The sequence below is a fragment of the Saimiri boliviensis genome, chromosome 6, assembly GCF_048565385.1.
Source record: "Saimiri boliviensis isolate mSaiBol1 chromosome 6, mSaiBol1.pri, whole genome shotgun sequence".
NCBI classification, from domain to species: Eukaryota; Metazoa; Chordata; class Mammalia; order Primates; family Cebidae; genus Saimiri; species Saimiri boliviensis.
The window spans coordinates 37,356,067-37,379,940 of record NC_133454.1 but is presented as its reverse complement, the minus strand read 5'-3'; the positions used below and the strand labels follow the sequence as shown (position 1 = coordinate 37,379,940).

Here is a 23,874-nt window from a genome sequence, read left to right as displayed (position 1 = left end):
GCCTTCGATGAGATAATTTGGATATAGTTTGCTGGTATTACACAGAAACTTTTTAATATTCCCAAGAGTACCCTGTTTTGTTCTTAGAGCTTTGTTCTTCCCAATATTTTGCAAGGTTCCCCAAAGTTTTTCTCAAGTTCAGATCCCCAAGGACTCGGTTCTCAGTTTCCCTCAACCTGTCCTTAATTATTCTCACCACAAATGTCTGGGCCCGGAGCTCTTCCGAAGAGCGTTTCAAAGTAGAAAGTCATGACACATGAAATAAATTAAACCACCAAGGAGAAGCTAAAAGGGAACAATGACATTTCAGACAGTGTTTTATAAAACGGCAAGTTTCTATAACTTCCGTTATTTACCCACAATTTCATTCTCTCACACAGTTTGATTTCTAATTTGTACAAGCAAGATGTCAATTGATGATATACACAATTTGTTACATGCATCCTACATTTTTCAGTCATATTTTTGCTGGCTCCCAACTGAAACTGACAAGCAGCTCAGGCTCCTATCATTTCATTCATAGAATACTAAGGCAGGGTGTGATGTAGTGTGACTGATCAAACAGAAAGTGTTTGAAGAAATGAGAAGAGTTCATGGAGAAAATTGAAACTAATTGAATCAAAATGAATTGCTATCTAGAAAATTATCTGGAAGTTCAAGGGATTTGGTAGTGTATTGTGAAGACGGCTGGTCACAGTCTATGTAAAATGTAAAGAATTGGGAGAGAGAGCAGGGTGAGGAAATATTAGTTCAGTCTTTATTTTTTTTGTGTTTTTGTTTTGTTTTTTGAGACTGAGTCTTGCTCTATATCACCCAAGCTGGAGTGCAGTGATGCAGTCTCAGCTCACTGCAACCTCTGTCTCCCGGGTTCAGATGAGTCTCTCACCTTGCCTCCCAAGTAGCTGGGATTACAGGTGCCCACCACCATGCCTGGCTAATTATTGTATTTTTAGTAAAGACGGAGTTTCACCATGTTGGCCAGGCTGATCTCGAACTCCTGACCTCAGGTGATCCGCCCACTTTGGCCTCCCAAAGTGCTGGGATCACAGGCATGAGCCACTGCTCCCAGCCCTAGTTCTGCCTTTAAAGTCATGAAAATCTCTGCTTTCAGATCATGAGCAAGTTACAAGGATGCCATTAAAAACATGGCTTTCAATTTCCTTTGTTTCCTGTTGAACTCAGTACTTATTTGAAATGAACATATACTACATATACGTCAGAACAGACTGTGGCTCAGCCTTTATGTTTTGTTCTTTTTTTGTGTGTAAGGTTGTACATTGTAGTCATTTTCAGTCAGGTTAATAGGGAACAAACAGGCTTTGAACTTTATTCCTTTGACAGGAGGGATCCATATATTCCGCAGTTATGTATTGAGAGTTTACAACGTGTCCCTCTGCAAAGAGGGGTCAACTCGGTGGTGAAAGAGACAAATAAATCATCCTTGCTCTCATAGAACTAAGGAAAAGCACTCTAATTGTGTATTGCTTCCTCAACCCCAGAGGCACGGTGTGTGTCCAGAGATTAAGCAGTCAGGGCAAAAACAGTGTCTGTGTTGTAAAATGAGAAGAAAACGACTTCTTTCATTCATCTCCCTAAAGTGGTTTGCAAACTTGCTAGTTGTATATAATGTTAATCTCTAAATATCCAAGTCTAATTATTCACATAGATAATTGTACATGTAATAAAATGCAAATTCTGGAATTTCATTTATTTCTACTTTCCTAGGATGACTCTACATTACTCTTGTGGCTGACCACACTGCTTAGAATAGTTACATTCCATTTACATTTTTAAAACTTCTGCTGTGGTAGAATTGTGCTTTAAAATGTTTATAAGGATTTTTAAAGCAAAAAGTCAAAGTTAAGCTGGGTACTTAATATGAAGCTTAGTTTGTATAAAAGCAGTTCCATTTGATAAAAGTGCATCATAGTTGAACAGGAAGTAGAGAAAATTACTACATATGCTGGACTCAAGCATGCAATCCACTCTACTCAGAAGCTAATTTGCATTGCTGGCATTTTCAATAGAGATGAATTATTCCATCCCTCACTATCTGGGGCAGCAAGCACTATCAGGATCAGGAAAATGAGGTATGTAAAAACATGGTTTTCATGATCTTATCTATATCTGAGTGCCATAGGGGTGGTGGCTAATTACACTTTTTCCTAGAACCAGTATTTATATGTTGTTTTAAACAAATTATAAAAATAAAGACATGAAAATGTAGGTCATTAAGCTTTTAATCATGTTAAATGTGGCTAAATGGGTGAAGAAAATTTCTTAATATTTTCTTAAATAGAAGAGCTGACTGAAAAGTGTGCTCTTTAGCTGAAATGAAAATGTCTCTTGTTGAAGTAGTGGCACGAAGCTATGGACTGAGTTGTTCCTCTTTTTAATAGATGATTTGACTGCATTTCATTTACTATTAATGTAAAATTCTACAACATAGTTTTTCAAAACCATTTGCAGAGAGGTTTGTAAAATAATCTAGTAACATCTAGTATCTATCTTGAATTTGTTTCAAGTATCTGTTACTTACAAAGTTGTTTTACACAATTTGCTTTTGCATAGGAGAGGCGGGGATTAAGCAACACCACTCACGACATAAAAATATGAGTGGTATCTTTTATTGCTTCTCCAGGCTGCAGTTAAGAAAGATAATGAGAGCAGCAAGACATGCGTTTTGTTCTGTCAACATGCGAGCAGCTTTTACTGTGTCTCACTGCTCATGCAAGGGGTGCTAAATTAATTGTGCCTGCATTCGTAATATTCCTAAAATAATCAAAAACAAACAAAAATGTATTGATACTTTCTGGCTTTTCAGATACAGAATGACAAAATTGCAACTCTGTCACAGATTCAGATACTGTTGACAGAGTGCTAAAGAGATTATGACAATCTAGGACTTTTCATAAAAATATATCGGAAACTTGTATCATTGCATATGATTAATATGTGTGGTCACAACAACTAAGAAGATGCTTTAAAATGGAAAAAAAAAAATCTGTGAAAGTATCTTTGCTGTTCCTTCAAGAAGTTATAGGTACAAAAGCCATAGTAATTTAGAAGGAAATAAGACACATCCTTAGGATTAGTGGCTTGCCAAGATAGAACTTGTCATTTTTCAAATAAATGGGTAGGAAAATCATAGATTGTTATTTTTAAATTTTAGAATAAAAGATGCCACAACTCAGAGTTACTCTATCTAGCTCAGTGTAAACTTAGTATTGGATGAAAAAATAAATTTTTCTAAACCAGATAAAAAATTGAGATATAAACAAAGTTGCTAATTATTAGTTTTCCTTCTTTAAAAAGACAAACAAAAGCCAGGTGTGGTGGCTCACACCTGGTAATGTCAGTCTGCAGGGGGTGCTGAGGTGGGAGAATCACTTGAGCCCAGAAGTTCTGAGACCAGCCTGGGCAATATGGTGAGACCCCATCTCTACAAAAAAAATACAAAAATTAGCTGAATGAGGCAGCATTTGTCTGTAGTCCCAGCTACACAGAAGGCTGAGGAAGGAGGATTGATGGAGCCTGGGAGGCTGTGGCTATAGTCAGGCAACAGAATGAGATCCTGTCTGAAAAAACAGACAAAAAAAGACCTACGACTTATATCAGTTACCATCTCAGTTCTTGCCTTTCTCATGGGTCTTCTAACTGAATAACAGCTAAAAAAGTAATAAAGTCCAAGTGTCCTTATTTTTGTAAGTACTATGCAAGTGTTTATTCTTATTGACATGGTTGTGAAAAAATTAAATCCAAATTAAAATGCTTTCCACATTCATAATTTCAATTAGCTCTGAAAATAGTCCTTTGAGATAGGTCAGAATAATTATTCCTCCATTTTAATAGATTAAAAAAATGGAGGCTTGTTCTTCATGTTTTGGTATGTGCTACTATTTTGTGTCAATTTTTTGTCATTATTTTAGTTATGTGAGAACTTTTCTTGCAGGTTCTCACTCCTAGTACTTTCATCTTACTTTTATAGATGCTTGATCCTATTTTGTTTTTCCCTTAATTTTACATTTTTTTCTTTTTCAAAGTATTCTCCATGTTGGAAGATACTGTCTCTCTCCCAATCTTTGAACTTCCTCTTGTCTGCAATAGAAACTATGCAAAGCAATGAATACAGAAGACAAGAGAGAGGAAGTAAAAGACTAAAGAGGTTAAAAGAAGATAAGAGAGAGGAAGTAAAAGGCTAAAAATAAGAAGTAAAAGCCAGAAAAGTGACAGAGAAAGGGGAAGAGGGTTAAGAATTCAGCAGGAACATGATAGATGGTTGCTCATGTAACAAACCTTGATGATCTGTCTCTTCTACATCTTCCATATTGTTAACTCAGAAATAATGTGGTTCTTCTAGAAACTCACTCAGTCCTAACTCAGGAATCACCTTTTGCCAAAACTGACATTAGCTTCAGTCTAGTTTTTGTAAGAGGAAATTATACTCTCTTAGAAAAGACATAAGGAATCTACTAAGAATCACTAGATATAGGAGGAAAAATTCTACTATGAAATACAGAGACCAAAGCAAACAAACACAGAAAAGCAACTCAGGACTAAGTTCTATGAATTATGATCTTCATCACAAATCTTTATCATTAACATCTCCAGAGGGAGAAGAGAAAATTTTTGTGCCTTTAAAAGCAAAAGAGTCTTATAAAAAGTAACATTTGAAAATCAAAAAGATGTTTTTGAAAACTAAAAATATAATAACAATTTTCATAAAAAGTTGGAGAAATTTCCTAGAATATCATAAACAATGTTGAACATAAATAATTGGAAATATAAGAGAAAAGATGAGAAAATTAAAGGACAATTCCAGGATGTCCAACATTCAAAAAGAAGGAATTCCAGAAATGGTACATTGAAAGCAAAAAACAAAATTATCAGATAAATAGGGCAAGAATGTTTCTTAGAAAAGAACACTTTTTTTCCCCCCATATTAAATGGGTAGCAGTATGGAGGAGAAGGGACTCCCTTCAATAAACAACCATGTAATTTTAGAACACCAGAGACAAAGAAAATACCCATAATCAAAATTGCATCAGGCTTCTCAATGGCCACAAAACTATAATTTAATAGAGCAAGGCCTCCAAAATTATCCTCAACCTTGAATTCTCTACCCAGCCAAACTCAGTTCAGTTAAAGGTAGGACAAAGTCAGTTTTAGACGTACACCTTTAAAAATTTACCTACACATGTTTTATTAGTCAGCTGTTTGCAGATGTCCTGAACTAGAACAACGAAGTCCACTCAGAAAAAGGAAGATCTGGGATACAGAAAACAAGGACCCCAATACAAAAGCAAAGCAAAGAGAATCCTTGGAATGATACCAAAGGGAAGATTCAGAGATAACATACATGCATTAAGTCTAGACAGCAGCTGGTCCAGGTTTTCCAAAATTGAAAAAAGAAATACTCACATAATATGTTGAATATATTAAAATAATATTTACATTGATGGAGAAGAGAATTTGATTGAATTAGTCATATGTATATAGAGCACTGAGCAAATGAAAAGAATTTTTACCTACTAGGTTTCAGCTTGCATGGAAGTTGTACCTGAAAGTCACAGTAGTATACTGCTTAGCTATGATTAGCACTTGCATTGTCATAATGTAAACAGTAAATAGTTACCTAAAAAATAGTCATGATATAACAATACTGGAACAATAAGGAACCATGAAGGGGGTCTATGTATGTGTGTGTGTGTATGTGTGTGTGTGTGTGTGTGTGTGTGTGTGAGAGAGAGAGAGAGAGAGAGAGAGAGAAATGTGAGGGTGTGCTGTAAAGGGAAGTCCGTAGGTAATGCCAAACCTGAAAAATCAAGAAATAAAAATATAACCAAAGCTATGTGATTATAACATTTAAAATTATTTTAAAAACCAGCTAAAATAGCTAAATTAAAATGTTTTACTTCTGGAGATCAAGACATGGTGAGAATAAACTAAAATATGCACATGTATAACTAATAGAATTTAAAATGGAATTAAAAATAAAGTAATAGCTACAGGACAAAATAGTTAACAGATACTGTTCCCTTATAATTAATAAAAGTTGCACATACATTATCTAATGACCCATTTTAGAAGTTATTATCATATCATATATAACTTGATATTGGCCTTTCATGTTATTTATTATTATTATTATTATTTGAAATTTACAAAGTTGTCTCTTAAGAAAACATCAGTTTGGTTGGTTTTAGAGAGGCCTTGGATAGCTAAAGGAATCACTATTGAATGAAAATCTATAAAAAATATTTGGAATATGGCAGCATACTCTTCAAGCTCCTCCAAGGAGAAAATCCATGAGTTGCTGAAACTTTACTATCTTCCTTTCTATTGCTGGCCATCACACTGCCACAGACCACATTGTCTGGAGATGTGGAATCAAGGTTGATAAAGACCAGTAGGGAAAGCAACTAAGGTTCTCCAGACCTGACTATATTAGAGGGAAAGATGGCTTATGGGGTCCTTGGATCTTTTTATTGTCCTCTTTGTACTGGGAAGTTTGTGACAGTTTTTAAAGAGGGGTTCATCTTGGAACATACGTAAAGAGAGGAAATAATACTCATTTATCACACTTTTCTTTCTTTTTAGCCTCCCTTATAACCTGGCCCTTCCCCAATTCTGCAAAACATGTCTTCTTTGGGTTCAGTTAGTGATACCAATAGGAGTTGAACATCTAATTGTAATGAGATCCCTTCAAGCTCAAAAGACCTTAAGACATAAAGTTATGAATTAATAAAGAAAAAATATTTATTATAGAATTTTGATGAGAGGAAGAATCACTCACCCCCCCGCTTTTTTAAAAATACAGGATCTTGTTCTATCACCCAGGTTAGAGGGCAGTGGCATGATCAAGGCTCCCTGCAGCCTCAACCTCTTGGGCTCAGTTGATATTCTGCTTCAGCCTCCTAAGTAGCTTGTGCCACCGTGCACCATCAATCTTTCTATTTTTTGCAGAAATGAAGCTTTGCCATGTTGTCCAAGCTGGTCTTGACTTCCTGGCTCAAGTGATTTCCCACTTTGGCCCCCTAAAGTCCTGGGATTATAGGGGTGAGCCATAGCACCCAGATACTTTCCCTTCTTATCACAGATTGAAGGACTGCATTGAAGGCTGGCCACTGCTCTGACCACTTCCTGTACCATAAGAGTGTTTTTTCCTACCTGGCACCTGCATCACAATTTTCTCCAGTTTGCAGTGATTTTTGAGACAACAGAGTTCAAGCACTTATTGGCCATGTTAATGAAACCTCTACTCTAACATCTAGCTGATACCTCTGCTAGAGAAAACTTTCAACCTATACCCAACCCCTGTCTCATCCTCTCAAAACACACGCTCACATGACTTCTACTCATCCTTCCATTTTCGGCATGTCATTTTCTCTCAGAATCTGAGATAGATGCCCCACTATAGGCTTATCATTATAATTAAACAGCTGATAACAAAGCAATGTGCTGATTGCCCATCTCTCTCTTTAGTCTATAAGACTTGAATCTTTCCTGCTTCTGGATCTTCTAGTGAAGATCTTCAGTAGAAGATCCAGAAGCAGGAAAGAGCATATATATATATATATATATATATGTATATATATATATATATTATATATATGTTGGTTTTCTTGGACCTAATATAGTTCCTGGACTTGGCATCAGAGGGATAATAAATATTTTGTTAACAATAAATATTTGTTAACTTGAATTGATTTTCTATTGTCTCTACTTTTTAAAAATTAGTCTTACATTCTCTATCACATTGGTGACTGATTATGGATAAGAGAGTCCATCTTTCCTAAGTCTATACCATCTATATTTGAGAAATGTACATTAGTTTCTATTTGAATGGCACAGAGTGCTTATGGCAATTGCTAGTCTCCACCCCAAATTGGAATGTTAAAATCTGCAAAGTGCTTGGCTTTCTTAGACGTGAAGTTCTTGGAATCCATTAATAAATAAATGCATCTTCATTTTTTAATATAATAGGTCTAGAGATGATGAGACAACATCTAATATACTTGAGGATTGTATTAGATGAATGGCAGGTCATTTGGCACACTAAAATGCTCTTAATATGATTTGTTTACAATCTTTCTGTTTTATTGCAGCCGGGGATCTGACAACAGACTGGCTCACCGGCGGCAGACAGTTCTCCGTGAGAAAGGGAGAAGGTTAGCTAATCGAGGACCAGCATACATGTTTAGTGATCGCTCAACAAGCCTATCTGTAGAGGAGGAACGCTTTTTAGATGCAGCTGAATATGGTAACATCCCAGTGGTGCGGAAGATGTTAGAAGAATGCCTCTCGCTCAATGTTAACTGTGTGGATTACATGGGCCAGAATGCCCTGCAGTTGGCAGTGGCCAATGAGCATCTGGAAATTACAGAACTTCTTCTCAAGAAAGAAAACCTCTCTCGGGTTGGGGATGCTTTGCTTCTAGCCATTAGTAAAGGTTATGTTCGGATTGTGGAAGCGATTCTCAGTCATCCAGCTTTTGCTGAAGGCAAGAGGTTAGCAACCAGTCCTAGCCAATCAGAACTCCAGCAAGATGATTTTTATGCCTATGATGAAGATGGGACCCGGTTCTCTCATGATGTGACTCCAATCATTCTGGCCGCCCACTGCCAGGAATATGAAATCGTGCATACCCTCCTGCGGAAGGGTGCTAGGATTGAACGGCCTCATGATTATTTCTGCAAGTGCAATGACTGCAACCAGAAACAGAAGCATGACTCATTTAGCCACTCCAGATCTAGGATTAATGCCTATAAAGGCCTGGCAAGTCCAGCTTACCTGTCATTGTCTAGTGAAGATCCAGTCATGACGGCTTTAGAACTTAGCAATGAACTGGCAGTGCTTGCCAATATTGAGAAAGAGTTCAAGGTAGGTCATTAACAATAGACACTTCACCATCCACAAGCTAGAGTCAAGGTATATTTACCAGCTTCCACCATGTACTCAGCACTGTCCTAGTTACTGTGGATGCTAGGTAATTTTATAACTTTATCCAATAAGCTCTTTATTATAATCATCGTAGCAAAAGTTGTGATTGCTACCATTTAGTGATGCTCTAATCTCTGCCAGACATTTCACATTTATTATGTCTAATCTTTATCCATCCCCCTTGAGAAGATATTATTAGTTCCTGTCTGGATGGGTAAATGAAGGCATAGAAAGTTGCAGTAATGTCCAAGATCAACAAATGGGAAATGACAGAGCTGGGTTCAGAATCCAGGTATGCTGTGCTCTGAAAAGCCCAGGCTTTTTCTCCCATAAAGCACTATTTCTACGTTCAGAGCACAGTGATAGATGCTGTTGAGGTCAGAGAGAAGAATAAGCTTAAGGGAGTCACAGTTGACTTGATAGACAAATGCTCAAATGCTCACCTGAATAAAAATATAAACAAAACTACCAGGTAGAGGTAAAAGCAACATAATGTAGAAGTTCAGAGAAGACAATATTTCATTCCTATCAGGTTTCAGGAAAGCTGTGTGTAAGATGGCGTTTCAGCTCTATATGGTAGAACAAGTAAAATTTTGGAAGGCAGAGAATGAGGGAAAAGATATTTTAGGCCAAGGTACCAGCAAAAGCGAAAGATTGTAGATATGAAATAGTGGGAAATGAGAACTCTGAGCAGTCCATCTCTTAGTAAGAGGTGTCTGGAGAGACAAATGGTGTCAGATGCTGCCATTCTCCGTATGGCTGTGCTACATTTGGAGATGATGAAAGCTTGCATCCCTAGCCCAAGATCTTCCCCACAGGTATCTCTAAACTCCCTCTGCCAGTTTGAGGTAGTTCTGATCTAACTTTTAGTGCCCATCACCTTTTACCATGTGTTATTGATATTTATGATGTGTTTATCTTCTTTACCAAATAATGCAGGTTGGAAACAGGTTGGATTCATCAAGTACAATGTTGTACAAAAGTGAATATTGGTTTTATATTTTCTGTTCTGAATGCTGTGAGAAGGCTTGTTTCTATTCTGCTTGAGGGATCGCAGCCCAATCTTTCCTGGGCAGCTTCTTGGTGCCACTGTCACTGATGTTTCACCTCAGTATCAGATGTCATGTGTCCCTCTATCCTCAGGTCCTGTCTATCCAGAAAGGGGAGGAGGAGGAAAAGGACCACTGAAATGCCCAAGGTGGAGGAAGGTGTTTTCCTCCAGCTATCTGGTAGCTAACAGGGCAAGACAAGCAAATGGTCTTTTCCAACCCTGTCTTAGATTCTTAATACTTTCCACTTGACTCCTAGGACACAGAGAAGTTCACCTGATTCAAATTAAATCATTTTGAACTCTGATTAATATTAATCATTCTCAAAATCTATATTACTAATTTTGATTAATTTCACTTCTTAATTTCTTGTTTCCTTTACTGTATCCTTGTTTACACGATTTCTCTAAACCACAGAAAACTATTATATTCTTTATTTGTTCATTAATCCATTTACCTACACCTTTTGAGCCCCCCTTTTTTTTTAATTAGGGATAGTTGACAATAAGGATGGCAAGGTAGTACAAAATACAAAGACAATTCAGTCAGCAATCATGTCCTCAATTAGTTTATAATCCAAGGTAATAGAAAAGATCTGTGTGTAGTAATTATCATGTTAGGTATGACCTCACGGAGTACAGAGCAGGCTAGTGGCTCAAAGAGGGAAAGAACCACATCCAACCAGGATGTGAACTCTTCATGGTCCCTAAATGCATTGCAAAATGTTGAGGCCTCATACGATGATGAAGATGTAAAGATATGGACATTCTTTTCCCTGTTTATCACAGCCTTCTTTCTGCTCTCATCGGTGAGAAGTATATAGATTAGGCATTTTCCTCCCATTTATGCTTCTCTATTAGCTTCATTATCTTTAGCAGTTACTTAGAGCCTCTGAACAAGCATACCTTTTTGATAATGCCCTGCCTCTGTGAAGGTTTCAAAGCAAAGAAAAGATAAATCTAACTGAAAACATAAATGTATTTAGGAGTATGTTATTGTTTTTTAAAAATCTCTTTTGCTCATGCCTGTAATCCTAGCACTTTGGGAGGCCGAGGCAGGTGGATCACCTGAGGTCAGGAGTTAGAGAGCAGACTGGCCAACATGGTGAAACTCCGCCTCTACTAAAAGTACAAAAATTAGCTGGGTGTGGTGGTGGGTGCCTGTAATCCCAGCTACTCAGGAGGCTGAGGCAGGAGAATTGCTTGCACCTGGGAGGCAGAGGTTGCAGTGAGCCAAGATTACACCACTGTACTCCAGCCTGGGTGACAACAGCAAGACTCCTTCTAAAAAAAAAAAGAAAAAAAAAAAAAACGTTGAAAAGGTAGATTACTGTTAAACAAGAGTAGCAGTTTAAAAAATGCTTTTATAAAGTATGTTCTAGAACTTGACAAATTTTATAATTAGAAACCTGACTCAAAATTATTGCACAAGGAGAAAGGACAGTTACTGGCTTGATTTTTAAGGACTTTTTACAAAAACAAGAAACAAGAAAAGGTTTCTTCCTTGCCAGGTATCAAGCATTAAAACAAATCTTCTTCTTTGAAATTAGTTAGAACAGCAGACGAAAGAACAGCCGCATGTGAGGATGAAGCTCCATTGCCTTTGTGTATAAATTCACAGGGAAATCCCATTCCCCAAGGACCCATGACTACTGTGGCACTAACCCTTTTGCCAGCATCCCAGCATCCCAGCCTCAGGCGACAGCAGGGTGGGATCTTACAGGACTAGAGAAGTTGGCATCTCTGAGTTGAGGTTTGCTCCTAAGTCTGCTGCATATACCCTTAAAAATAACTTCTTTTTTCTTTCTTTAAAATAACACATAGCCATGTTACAAATAATAATATAAAAAGGAAGAAAGTTTTTTAAATCATTCCTAATTTTGCCATCAAGAAATAAACACTGATATACTGTAAACATGCCTGCACATAGCCTTTCAGTCTTTTTAAAAAAAATCTTTTTAAATAGCTCCCTGAGAGTCTCAGAAAATAAAAGTCACTGAGGCTGGATGGCATAGGCCTGCTCAGCCTCACAGGGACCTGAGAGATTGTATTGGCCACAGGAGATCCTCCCTGCCCATGGTCTTATTTTTTTTCCTCCCTTTCCGTCTGAAAGATGTTCAAAAAATTCTGTGTTCATTTGCACATTTAAAAATTGATATATTTTTTGTCTTTTATAGGTACAAATATTTTTAAGGAATATGACTTCTGCATGGTGTGCATATTGCCATTTAAGAATAGAACTCTTCGATTGTTCCTTCAGCTATATCCAAAGGACTTTAAATGCTATAATGCTTCCATGCCCACCATAACTAAGCAAACAACCTCTTCTTGGATGTTCAGAATGGCTGCATCTTTCCTTTTACTCCTTGAACCTTCTAAGCCAAAGTTTTTTGTTACTCATATCACTACATGTATAGCTGGTTCTAAGCAGAGGTGAAACCAGACCTCAGCAGAGAATATAACCTATTTTCAGTGCAATTCCTCCACAAATGTCATTCCTAGCATTACATCTTTTTATTGTAAAGTCTCTTAAAATCACTTATATAAATAATAACATATATATCATTTATAAATAAAATATATATAACGCACACATGTATATAAAATTTTAGAATTTGGTTTCTTTTCCTGTTGTTAAAAGGCTTTAGATATTGAACATACTCTGAAAAGAGTTATCATTATATCTATTATTGATATATGTAATCAAAAACTATAAAAATGAACTGAGTTGCTAAAAATAATATGTGCACATTTTGAAAAATTTTAACTATATGACACAATTCTTATTGGATGTATTTTTAGTGGTATTAAGAATGTTCACACTTTTGCTATGTATTTAATGAAAGAAAAATGTGCATGTATATATATACACACATTTTATATTGTGTGTGTGTATATATATATATACACTATTTACATATATGCAATATATATATATGTGTGTGTGTGTGTGTGTGTGTGTTTGTGTATGTGTAGCTAAAAATTAGTTGGTATGGCAGCCAGTATGTTACTTTAGACTTTGTTTATATGACATATAAATTATTAAAGATTTTATGGAATAAATTAAAAGAGGATAAATTATAGTTGAAATAAGTATTTCTAGATATGACTTGATAACTATCTTACTGAATTACAAATACTAAATTGGAAAGAAATCACATAAAAGTTTTATCCATGAGTTTTGACCATCATCCTGCAGAAATTTTGGGTTCTGTAAACTATTCCAAGTCACATTTAAAAGAATCACTCTCACTAAGTTTTCTGCCTTGCCTGTTTGAGATACTTTTTTTTCTAGCTAATGATACATCTGAAAGATATTAAGAATAATATAAAGGAATCATTTACATTTAAATACATGACAAAGTATTGTTTGGTATTCAGTATTCCCTACTGATGCTGTCTTTGCTTAACTCTTTCTGGACTCTCACTCAAGAAGCATTCATTCTTTGATATTGTCAGCAAATGAAGAGGTGAAGTCATTACAAATGGTTCTTTTTTCTGTCTCTATCCCGCACTCTACATCTGAAATTGGAACAGCCCAGCAAGAGCCAAGGTGCTGCATTTTTATCAGTAAGCTTCATCTTCAGCAGAAATGTGTATTCCAGGAAATACAGGAAGCCCTTCAGGGTTTATAGAACTTGGATAGTGTAAAAGGGGGACTCTCTTTTGTTTGCTACAGGAGTGAGTGGGTGAGAGTGAGGAATTACTTTTTTAAAAGAGCAGAAGATCTATTTTCAAGGACATACATTTTGGGAAAGTGTGAGATCTGCAAATTGATTCCCTAAAAATTATCAATATTCTACAGCCCCTTGGAAAGCATTCGTGTACCTCCAATTGAAGACAATCTATTTTGTGACAGTCAGAGAATGAGACTTTTCGTAAAGCTTCTGTAAGCTCCAATATACAGCCTGCTTTTCTAAGTTCCTTCCAAATTATCCCCTACTACAATAACCCATAGTCCATTAACAAAAGAGAAAATGGGAGATGTTCCTGGGTTTCTGAGGTAATTTTAGCCTGTGCCTTGAACCTTCTAAGCCAGTTTTTTGTTACTCATATCACTACATGTGTAGCTGGTTCTAAGCAGAGGTGAAACCAGACCTCAGCAGAGAAATATAACTATTAGATGGAGCCACAGGAACAAAACGAAAATCAAGACATGTTGGGGAGTTGCAGGTTTTTAAAGAAAATGGAGAAAAACATAACTTTTTACCCATTCTATTTCAGTTTTTATATTGAATCTTTATATATTGTTTGAGGCTTTGGTAACATGAGACCTCAGCCATCTTAAACTAAAAATTGGGTTAAGATTGACAACACATAGAAAATCAGTAAAAAATAGAAAACCCAAAACTGACTGGTTTTGATACCAGAGAAGGACAGCAAAAACTCTTGGTTTCTTTCCTTGACTTGAGTTTTAATTCAAATAAGGGACAACAGACTTAAAGACAAGGAGATAAATACCAGGGATGGTCTTGTCCACAAATAGATTCCGCAGAATTCTTAAGTTCTTTTTAGTATCTCGATATGTGCCCATGACTTATGTCTCTAATCTCCTTTTTTTGAACCTGTTTACCTTTTAGGTTGTTTGTAATCACACACAATGTTTCCTTTTATTCCTCTTAAAAATCCCCTCTTTTGGGGAACATCACACACCGGGGCCTGTCGGGAGCTGGGGGGCAAGGGGAGGTAAAGCATTAGGACAAATACGTAATGCATGCAGGCCTTAAAACCCAAGATGATAGGTTGATGGTGCAGCAAACCACCATGGCACATGTATACCTATGTAACAAACCTGCATATTGTGTACATGTGTCCTAGGACTTAAAGAAAAATAAAAAAGAAAAAAAATGCCCTCTTACATACAGCAGGAATTGTCCTCTTCTCTGTCCTTCTGGATAGAGAGCTTTTCTGGAGGTCTTCCAGCTCCTTTACATCTTCCTAGAGGTCTGCATGTGATGTGTACATGGCCCACCAGATGCCTCTGCTGCTGACTCTGAGACAGAGGAAGGGTAGAGAAACTCCTGCCTTGCCTGTTTTAAAACAGTTGCTATGTTCTAGTGTATAATATCCAAAAGGTAACTATCCTCCAAGAAAATAGCTGCTTTGAAAAGTACTTTTTATTGGTACAAAGATGGTGTCACCATTATCAGACCTTAACAGGGTGGTAAAGGGTGCCACTTACATGTGAAGTAGTCTGCAAGGCAAAAATCATAGCTCCAGAAGTGCAGGGCTTGGATTCTGATGAAAGAGGAAGAAGACAGTGTGCCTTAGGTGAGCTTTATGAATTATTCTGTTATTTACACTCTATGTTATAGCAGAATTTAAGTTGTCCTTAATGAGGTGAAATTAGAAGTCCAGCAAATGAAATAACCTTTCCAAGGTCATATAGTAATTTAAGTGGCAGGGCAGAAATTCAAATCCAGGTGTGCTTTGTAACCCAGCTATGTTCCTTTCTTTACGTCAGTTGGCAAAATGTGTTGATTACCTGCTACATGCCTCCCACCATGTTAGGTTGGGAGGATTCAAAGACGAGTAAGACATAATCGTTGTCTTGAAGGATATTTGGTCTATTCAAGAGAGGTAGAAATGTAAACAAATAAATGCAGTAAAGTGATTCGGGGATGTGAGTATGTGGGTTCTTGTCTTTGAATTTCCTATTGTAGTTCGAAACACATGGGCAGAGAAAATCTCATTCTCACAAGATTGTAGGTTTATGACAAGTCAAAAGTTAGGGAACTAAGTGCAACAGTTTGCTTGATGAGCAACCCCATCCCCTGAAACCTCCTGTTTACCTTCATTGCTGCTCTCCAAGCTTTGTAGTTTCATTGGAACCTGAAGATTCTTGTGCAAAGGGAAGAGTAAAAGCTAACCAGACATTGTATTAAGTGCATGTAACCAAACACTATATTAAGTTAACTAAGTGGCCACTCCTGATGGCAACAATCAATAGAAAAAGTCTGACATATCTAGGGAAATGTTTTTCTTCAATTCTTGTTGTGAAATTTTATTCCATTTATTTTTACCTTTTCTATAGAATAGTGTCTGATTAACTTTTATGTCCTCACAACCCCACATAGTAGATGCTTTATAAATGCCTGTTAATCATCACTACATCAGCTGTGACAGAGCTCCATGATCATTGTGCCATCTGGTGACAATTATTCTGAGGAGCAGAGAGCCCCAGAGTTATACTTGGCCCCAAGGAGAATGGTTGGCCAATGCAACATTGTATATATCATAGTGTTATACACTTATCTTATTGATATGCTTTGGATTTGTGTCCCTGCCCAAATCTCATGTAGAATTGGAGGAGAGGCCAGGTGGATGATGACCACATCATGAGGATGGATTTCTCCTTTGTTGTTCTCAGGCTAGTGAGTGAGTTCTCATGAAATTTGATGGTTTAAAAGTGTGTGACACTTCCCCCTTCATTCTCTGTCTCTCCTGCTGCCATGTGAATAAGTTATTTGCTTCCCCTTTTCCTTCTGCCATGATTGTAAGTTTCCTGAGGTCTCTCCAGAAGCAGAAACCTGTATAGCCCATAGAACATCAGCCAATTAAACCCCTCTTTTTTATAAATACCCAGTCTCAGATAGTTCTTGAGTGTCAGTGCCTCTGCTGCTGACTGTGAGGAGGAAGAGATGAAAACGCTTACTCTTCACATACATAATCTCATTTTACAAACTGCCATCTTAGAGAGTAGTATCAATCACAGTGCTGTGCATAAACTATTTGTTGTGAAAATATATGAATAGTTTTATTTCCAATGTTTGCAGATAATATCCAGGAATTTCAACATGACTTTATATTTGATAGCATAGCTTTGTGATGGCTAACTGTGAAGAGCTGGATACTGTTTGTGAAATAAACAATAATAATCATCAATCATCTGTACTACCCTGTGCCAGGAACTTGGCATTCATTATCTTGTATAATTTTCACAGCAATCCTAATTTGTGGGTACTAATATTATTCCCATTTTAAACACAAGAGTTAGAAGCTTTAAGAGATTAAATCATTGATCTAAAGTCACATAGCTAGTAAGCTTCAAACCCATGTCTTCCATCTCCAGGGCCCACACAGCAGATTACTGAGAATCAAGGCATGCATTTTTCTCTACCCTGTTCATTTCTATGAAGTAAACCTCATTCTTTATATAGAAAGAGCCAGAGATTAAAATCACAAATCATAACATCTATTATGTAACATTCAACTAAGAGGATCCTTTGAAAGGATCATTTTAATAGGGTTTTTAAAAAATAGTTTCTAAACTGTGTTTTATTAGCCCACTATCAGTTAACTCTTTTCAACTTTTCAAAGGTAAATAGGCAAGCACCCATATCTGATTAATGAATGCATGGTGTAGGTGTGTGATTCAAAGACATGACCCAGAATATAGTCAGCCCATCAGCTTCACTTTTCCTCTCAAGTAACCAAAATTGTAGTGCTGCATTCTGGCTAATAAACTACCACCAACATTTTATTTGAGTGAGTTTGCATGTCAGTTACTTAAAATATGAATTAATAGTAATGTTTATAACTTAAAATATGAAAACATTTGTAAGTGATTTCCTGAGTAGAAAAAAAGTATGTATTTCTGAAATCGTAGTCTTCTTTCTTTCTCTCCTAAATAGGTTTTTTGCTTAAGAAAATGTCTTAGGAATTAGTGATGAGTTGGACAAAAAATTATAGATTAAGGTATTAAATACCACAAAGCTCTTGCACTTTACTTTTCAGTCCATGTGGTTTCTGCTTTAAAAAAGTGTTACCTACTTTTGAATAATTGCACTTTGTTTTCAATATCTAAATATATCTGAACTTTCTTAGAATTCTAGAGAGCACTGATTTTGACAATTACTTTGTTGGCTTTAAAAGGACTAAGAATTCACTATAATTGAGCTCTACATTCAAAAGAAGCAAGGTGCATTAAATTTTGTCTTAGCTCTATGGTATTTTATGAATGTCAAGAAATGGCCAGTTTTCAGATCTTATCTTTGATGATAAAAAATAAAGTAGTTACACTTTATCCAATGCTTGCTAAATGCTCACACCCATGCTAAGCCCTTGGCATGCATAATCTCTTTAATACTTACTTAATCTCACTGAGCCTCAGTTTTCTCATTTGTAAAATGAGAGTAATAAGAACCCCTACCACATAGACTGGTTCTAACTTATTAAAGGTTCACATGGCTCATTAGTAGAAGAGTTGGGATTTGATTACAGGTATATCCAGATCTAAAGAACCAAGTCCTAACTACTGTACTATACTATAGTATAGTGGACACAGATAAATATGGACCTCTGTATCTAAAAGTGTGCCCCATGGCCCTAATAGACTCTTTTATATAGCCAACATGGTAAAAGCCCATCTCTACTAAAAATACAAAAATTAGCTGGATGCAGTTGTACACTCCTGTAATCGCAGCTACTCAGGAGACTGAGGTGCAAGAATCGCTTGAACAGGGGAGGTGAAGGTTGCAGTGAGCCGAGATCGCATCACTGCACTCTAGCCTGGGTGTACATTGTAGCCTGGATGACTAAGCAAGACTCCATTTAAAAAAAAAAAAGATGGGCAAAGCTGTTTCCTTAAAACTCTCTATATACTATCTGCCCAGACATCTGTTTGTAAGTAGTCTGAGCCATTCTTAGGTAAGACAAAATTTGCTTTATTAATTTGCTTTTCTGGAATCTTTTTAGACCTGCAGTTTAGCAAATTGTAGCCTGTTTAACAGTTACTAAAATGTACTGAAATTCACTTTCAGCATGATTTACAGAAAGGAGCCCAAGGAGATACCTTACACAAACTCAGAATTAACCTGTTCTCCATACAGACTGCCCCCAATTATGGCCTTATTGACTGACATCCAGAATCACATACATTTCTCTTGATATCTCCAAGGAAATCTTTTTATCCTACAACACACTGGTTTCAGGAAGAGGAGGCAACTGACTTTAAATCTGCAGCACTGTGTTTAAGATAAAAGTCTGTCATTGAAGTTGTGTGATTTCAGAGAACCTTAGTTTCTTCATATGTAAAATGGGAACAGTATTTTTCCTGCTTGTCCCCTCAGTTGTTTCAAAAATCAAGGTAGAAAAGCACTCTACAAACAAGAGAGATAAAGTGGCATTATCTCAAAAGCAAGAAGGTTTGGGGCCAAGCAGATTTAGGTTTAAAGCTTGATTTTGGTGCTTACTAGCTGCATGATTTTCAACCTGAGCAATTGTAAAGATTAAATGAGATAATACCATCCATCTGCAATACAACAAGCTCTAGCTCAAGCTTGTCCAATCCACAGCCCAAGGACATGTGGGTCAGACATGTGGCTCAGGATGGTTGTGAATGCAGCCCCAAATTTGTAAATTTTCTAAAAACATAGAGATTTTTTTGTGAAAAATTTTTAAGTTAATCAGTTATTATTAGTGTTGGTGTACTTTTTGTGTGACCCAAGGCAATTCTTTTTCCAGTGTAGCCCAGGGAAGCCAAAAGATTGAACACCACTACTCTATCTAACAGGATTTCTTGATTTGGTTATAGGTAGTCACAATGCAAGAAAATAAACGGAGGGAATACTAGAAAGGCATGCATGAAGATGTAAATTGATGCCACATAGAAATATGATATGAGTTTATGGTAATCTGAATGTGACCTGCACGATTTTAGTCTTCCCAATAGAGTATTAGATAGCTAGCAACAAACTACAACAGTCTTTGATTAAACTTTCTTTTCTCTAAAGAGTCACAAATTGTAGACTCTATGTCTAGATTTCATCTTTTGACCATGTGGCTGCAATATAAAGTTCTTCAGTGAAAATCTGTTAAATAGATATGTGCTTGCTCTTCTCTGGAACCTTTCCAATGTTCTGTGCTGTTCAAGTTTATCAACACAGTTTACAAGGTCTTCCGAAGACCCGTTAAATGTATGTTGTGTGCCTAACTGATGAAGTTGTGCCCACGAAGGAGCTGATGTATGCAAAGTCCTATGATCATGCTGTGGAAAAAGTTGGTTATTGTATATTTCTTCTGAATCAACAGGTGAGTTTAGTACAACATAGGCTTTTTTTTGAGACAGGGTCTCACTTTGCCCAGGCTGGAGTGGCAGTGGGATGATCATGGCTCACTGCAGCCTCAACCTCCCTGAGTGATCTCCATCTCAGCCTCCCAAGTAGCTGGAACTACAGGCACACACCACCACTCCAGACTAATTTTTTCTGTAATTTTTAGAGACAGGGTTTTGCCATGTTGCTCAGGCTGGTCTCCAACTCCTGGGCTCAAGAGATCTGCCCACTTCGGTCTCCAAAATTGTGGGTTTTACAGGTGGGAGCTACCACACCCAGCCAGCATACTCTTTTTTAAATAACTTTGATTATGCTTTAGACAAATTTCCTTTTTGAGGGTATGAAGAAAATATTCATGTGCTAAGATATTTTACTGGTCAGCAGAAACAGCAATTGAAATATGATAAATGAACAGTAGAACAAATAATAGAATGTTTCTCTTGAAGTGTAAAATCCTTCAAGTCTCTGAAGCATAGTAAAATGTGCTGCTTCTACATTATTGCTTTTGTTTTGCTTTGTCTTCCCTAGAATGACTACAAAAAACTATCAGTACAGTGCAAAGACTTTGTTGTTGGACTCCTTGATCTGTGCAGAAACACAGAAGAAGTCGAGGCCATTCTGAATGGGGATGTTGAAACGCTCCAGAGTGGTGATCATGGTCGCCCAAATCTCAGCCGTTTAAAACTTGCCATTAAATACGAAGTCAAAAAAGTAAGGTCAGGCATGAAGCCCGTTTACATTATTTTGGTTCTTGTTGGTGCTAAATAAGGATAAAGGGTTGATATTGTTAGATTGAGCTGGAATTTTCTAATTGACGGTTGTACTAGGCAGATTCTCTAACAAATTAGAAGCATCTGTACTAGTTGTGAGGCACTTTACCTATGCTAAATGCCAGTCTTTAAAATCTAGACGTATTGAAACAGAACTTTGCAGGGATTGCCACTTTCTTTGACTGGGCTAATGCTATAACAATGACTTCATGTATCCAAATTCTAAAATATTTGTTATAAGACAAGAACGTTACCATTTGAGACTCGACTCCATTATCCCATTTGTTGCTGTTTTCAAATAATGCCTTCAATTTCTTCTTTACTGCGTTAGACTTTCCTCCAGCTGCATCTTCGATTGTGAAACATTTTTGGTCTCTGTCTTCAAGCATTGTCCTCATTCTCTACTTTCTTAGATTATATGAGATATCTTTAAAAAAGTTGGCCAGGCGCAGTGGCTCATGCCTGTAATCCCAGCACGTTGGGAGGCCGAGGCAAGTGGATCACCTGAGATCAGCAGTTGGAGACCAGCCTAGGCAACATAGTGAAACCCTGTCTCTACTAAAACTACAAAAATTAGCTGGATGTGGTGGTGTGCACCTGTAGTCCCAGCTACTTGGGAGGCTGAGGTGGGAGAATCATTTGAACTCTGGAGGCAGAGGTTGCAGTGAGCCAAGTTCATGTCACTGCACTCCAGGCTGGGTGATAGAGTGAGACTGTGTCTCAAAGTAAGTAAATAAATAAAAAATAAAAATGCTTTTAAAGGTAGATTTTTTCTAATAAAAGTAATACATGCCTATGATAAGTTTTCAAATACTATAAACATGTCTCATCCCCATTTTTCCACTTCTGAATGAAGAATAAGGAACCATTGTTATGTTTCTCAATGCAAATTTCTTTCTTGGACAACTTCACCTATGAGTTAATAAATGTCCACTTGATCTTCTTAAAGGATGCATTGTTATCTCATTATATTCATTTAATCTGTTTACTATTTAGGGATGTTTATTATAATTTTCAGATTTTTGTTACTACATTTTTGTTTATTTTTTATGCAGCAAACATATTTGTTCATATAGCTTGCTTACTTGCATGACTTACCTGTAAACAAAAATTCTTAGGCCAGGCGTGGTGGCTCAAGCCTGTAATCCCAGCGCTTTGGGAGGCCGAGGCAGATGGATCACGAGGTCAAGAGATCAAGACCAACCTGGTCAGCATGGTGAAACCCAGTCTCTACTAAAAATACAAAAAATTAGCTGGGCATGGTGGTGTGTGCCTGTAATCCCAGCTACTTGGGAGGCTAAGGCAGGAGATTTGCCTGAACCCAGGAGGCGGAGGTTGTGGTGAGCCGAGATCGTGCCATTGCACTACAGCCTGGGTAACAAGAGCGAAACTCCGTCTCAAAAAAAAAATAAAATAAAATAAAATAAATAAAAAAAAAGTTCTTAGATGTGGAATTAATATGTCAAATTTTTAGTTGTAGTTTTCCGAATATTTGCTAGGTTTCCCTTCAAAAATGGTATACCAGTTTCCATACACACCAACAGCGTGTGACTGGGCTTATTTCTTTCACCCACAATGATATTATCCAACTTTACCATTGTGAGTGGATAAACATTTTATCTTGTTTTAATTACCTTTGAGGTTAACCAACCTTAAGATGCACTTGTAGTTCTTTTGTATAATCTGTCCTTTGTATAACCTTTTAATATTCTTTACCAATTTTTATTTTGGGATATTGCTTTTTGTATATTAAATAACTCTGCCATATGTATGGCTCAGTTGTAAAAATAAATATATGAGAATTAAAAAAAATTCCCTCAAAAAATAAATGTTGAAATTTAAAGGCTTCTTAATTAAAAGAGATTTTGCACAAGAATAGAAGGAGAGATCAATAGAACAGAATAGGCTGTCCAGAAACAGACCCATATACAAATGGGAATTTAGTATAAAATGGGTGACATTTTAGGTCAGTGCAGGAAAGGTGGTTTTTTTAAAAAATAATTTAGGCAACTGAGTTAATATATCTTTCTAGATGAAAAACTGTATAATCATAAAAGCCCTATGTAAAACATAATCTTTTTATAATATTGAATTAAATTTTTTTCTATGCTTTGAAAGAAAGCTCATTAGTCAAAAAGGAAAAGTTCAATAAATTGAAATCTTCAAATTTATGTAAAATACATGGCAACAAGCAAATGGCAAAAGGTTCTAATGTTTTATGTTTGCTCTTTAATTCTAACTGTATTTCATCAGAAAGCATGGAACTATTAGAACACATGAAAATTGTTTATGCTGAACCTTTCTTTAATCAAACTGTTAAATGTTTCGTCACTTCCCTGCTAGTTTGTAGCTCACCCGAACTGCCAACAGCAACTTCTCTCCATCTGGTATGAGAATCTTTCTGGTTTACGACAGCAGACAATGGTGGTCAAGTTCCTTGTGGTCCTTGCTGTTGCCATTGGACTGCCCTTCCTGGCTCTGATTTACTGGTTTGCTCCATGCAGCAAGGTATGTATGTGAAGCCTGGACCTCTATTATCTACCAGAAGTATGTCTTACGTGGGGAAAAATCTTATCTCCAAAATGAAAATTTCAGGGAGTTATAGATGAGTTTCAGTAATCTTTATTGTTTGTAATATTACAAACTAATACTTGTTTGAGTTTAAATATTTATTTTTATTACTTTTAATATTTTAGAATAATACGTATTTTCTGTAGGAAACAAAAAAATGGAAAAGTTGAAATTCACCTGTGATATCACCACTGTTAATGTGTGAAGGAAAACTCAGTAACTATATTTGTTTATTTTCTTTGACTCTTTTCTCTATGTACATCCATGCAAATACTTTTATATATCTTAACGAGGTCATAGTACCATTGAGCATGTATTTCAAATGACATCCTAAAAGTTGAACACTTTTTCTGTTTTTCCTCTGGCAAAATTTGAGATGAAAGTTTTGTCTTATATTTATTTTAGCGAATATGACCAGATAAATCTTAAATGAAAGGCCATCATGTAAATACTAATTAATACTTATTTCGGTAAAGAATATATGTAT

The 23,874-nt window shown here is 36.5% G+C and overlaps 1 protein-coding gene across 3 annotated transcripts in view; it reads left to right on the top strand.

Moving 5' to 3' along the window:
• TRPC6 (transient receptor potential cation channel subfamily C member 6) overlaps positions 1 to 23,874 on the top strand; it is a 125,800-nt gene that overhangs the window by 67,749 nt on the left and 34,177 nt on the right. For 2 of the 3 annotated variants that reach the window (XM_039471132.2, XM_074400468.1), the window contains exons 2-4: positions 8,109 to 8,883; positions 20,575 to 20,757; positions 23,160 to 23,324. In XM_039471132.2, coding sequence (XP_039327066.1) covers positions 8,109 to 8,883; positions 20,575 to 20,757; positions 23,160 to 23,324 — 1,123 coding nt within the window. Of the gene's footprint in view, positions 1 to 944; positions 2,091 to 8,108; positions 8,884 to 20,574; positions 20,758 to 23,159; positions 23,325 to 23,874 lie in introns of those variants that run through there. The other variant, XM_074400469.1, reaches the window with a different exon arrangement.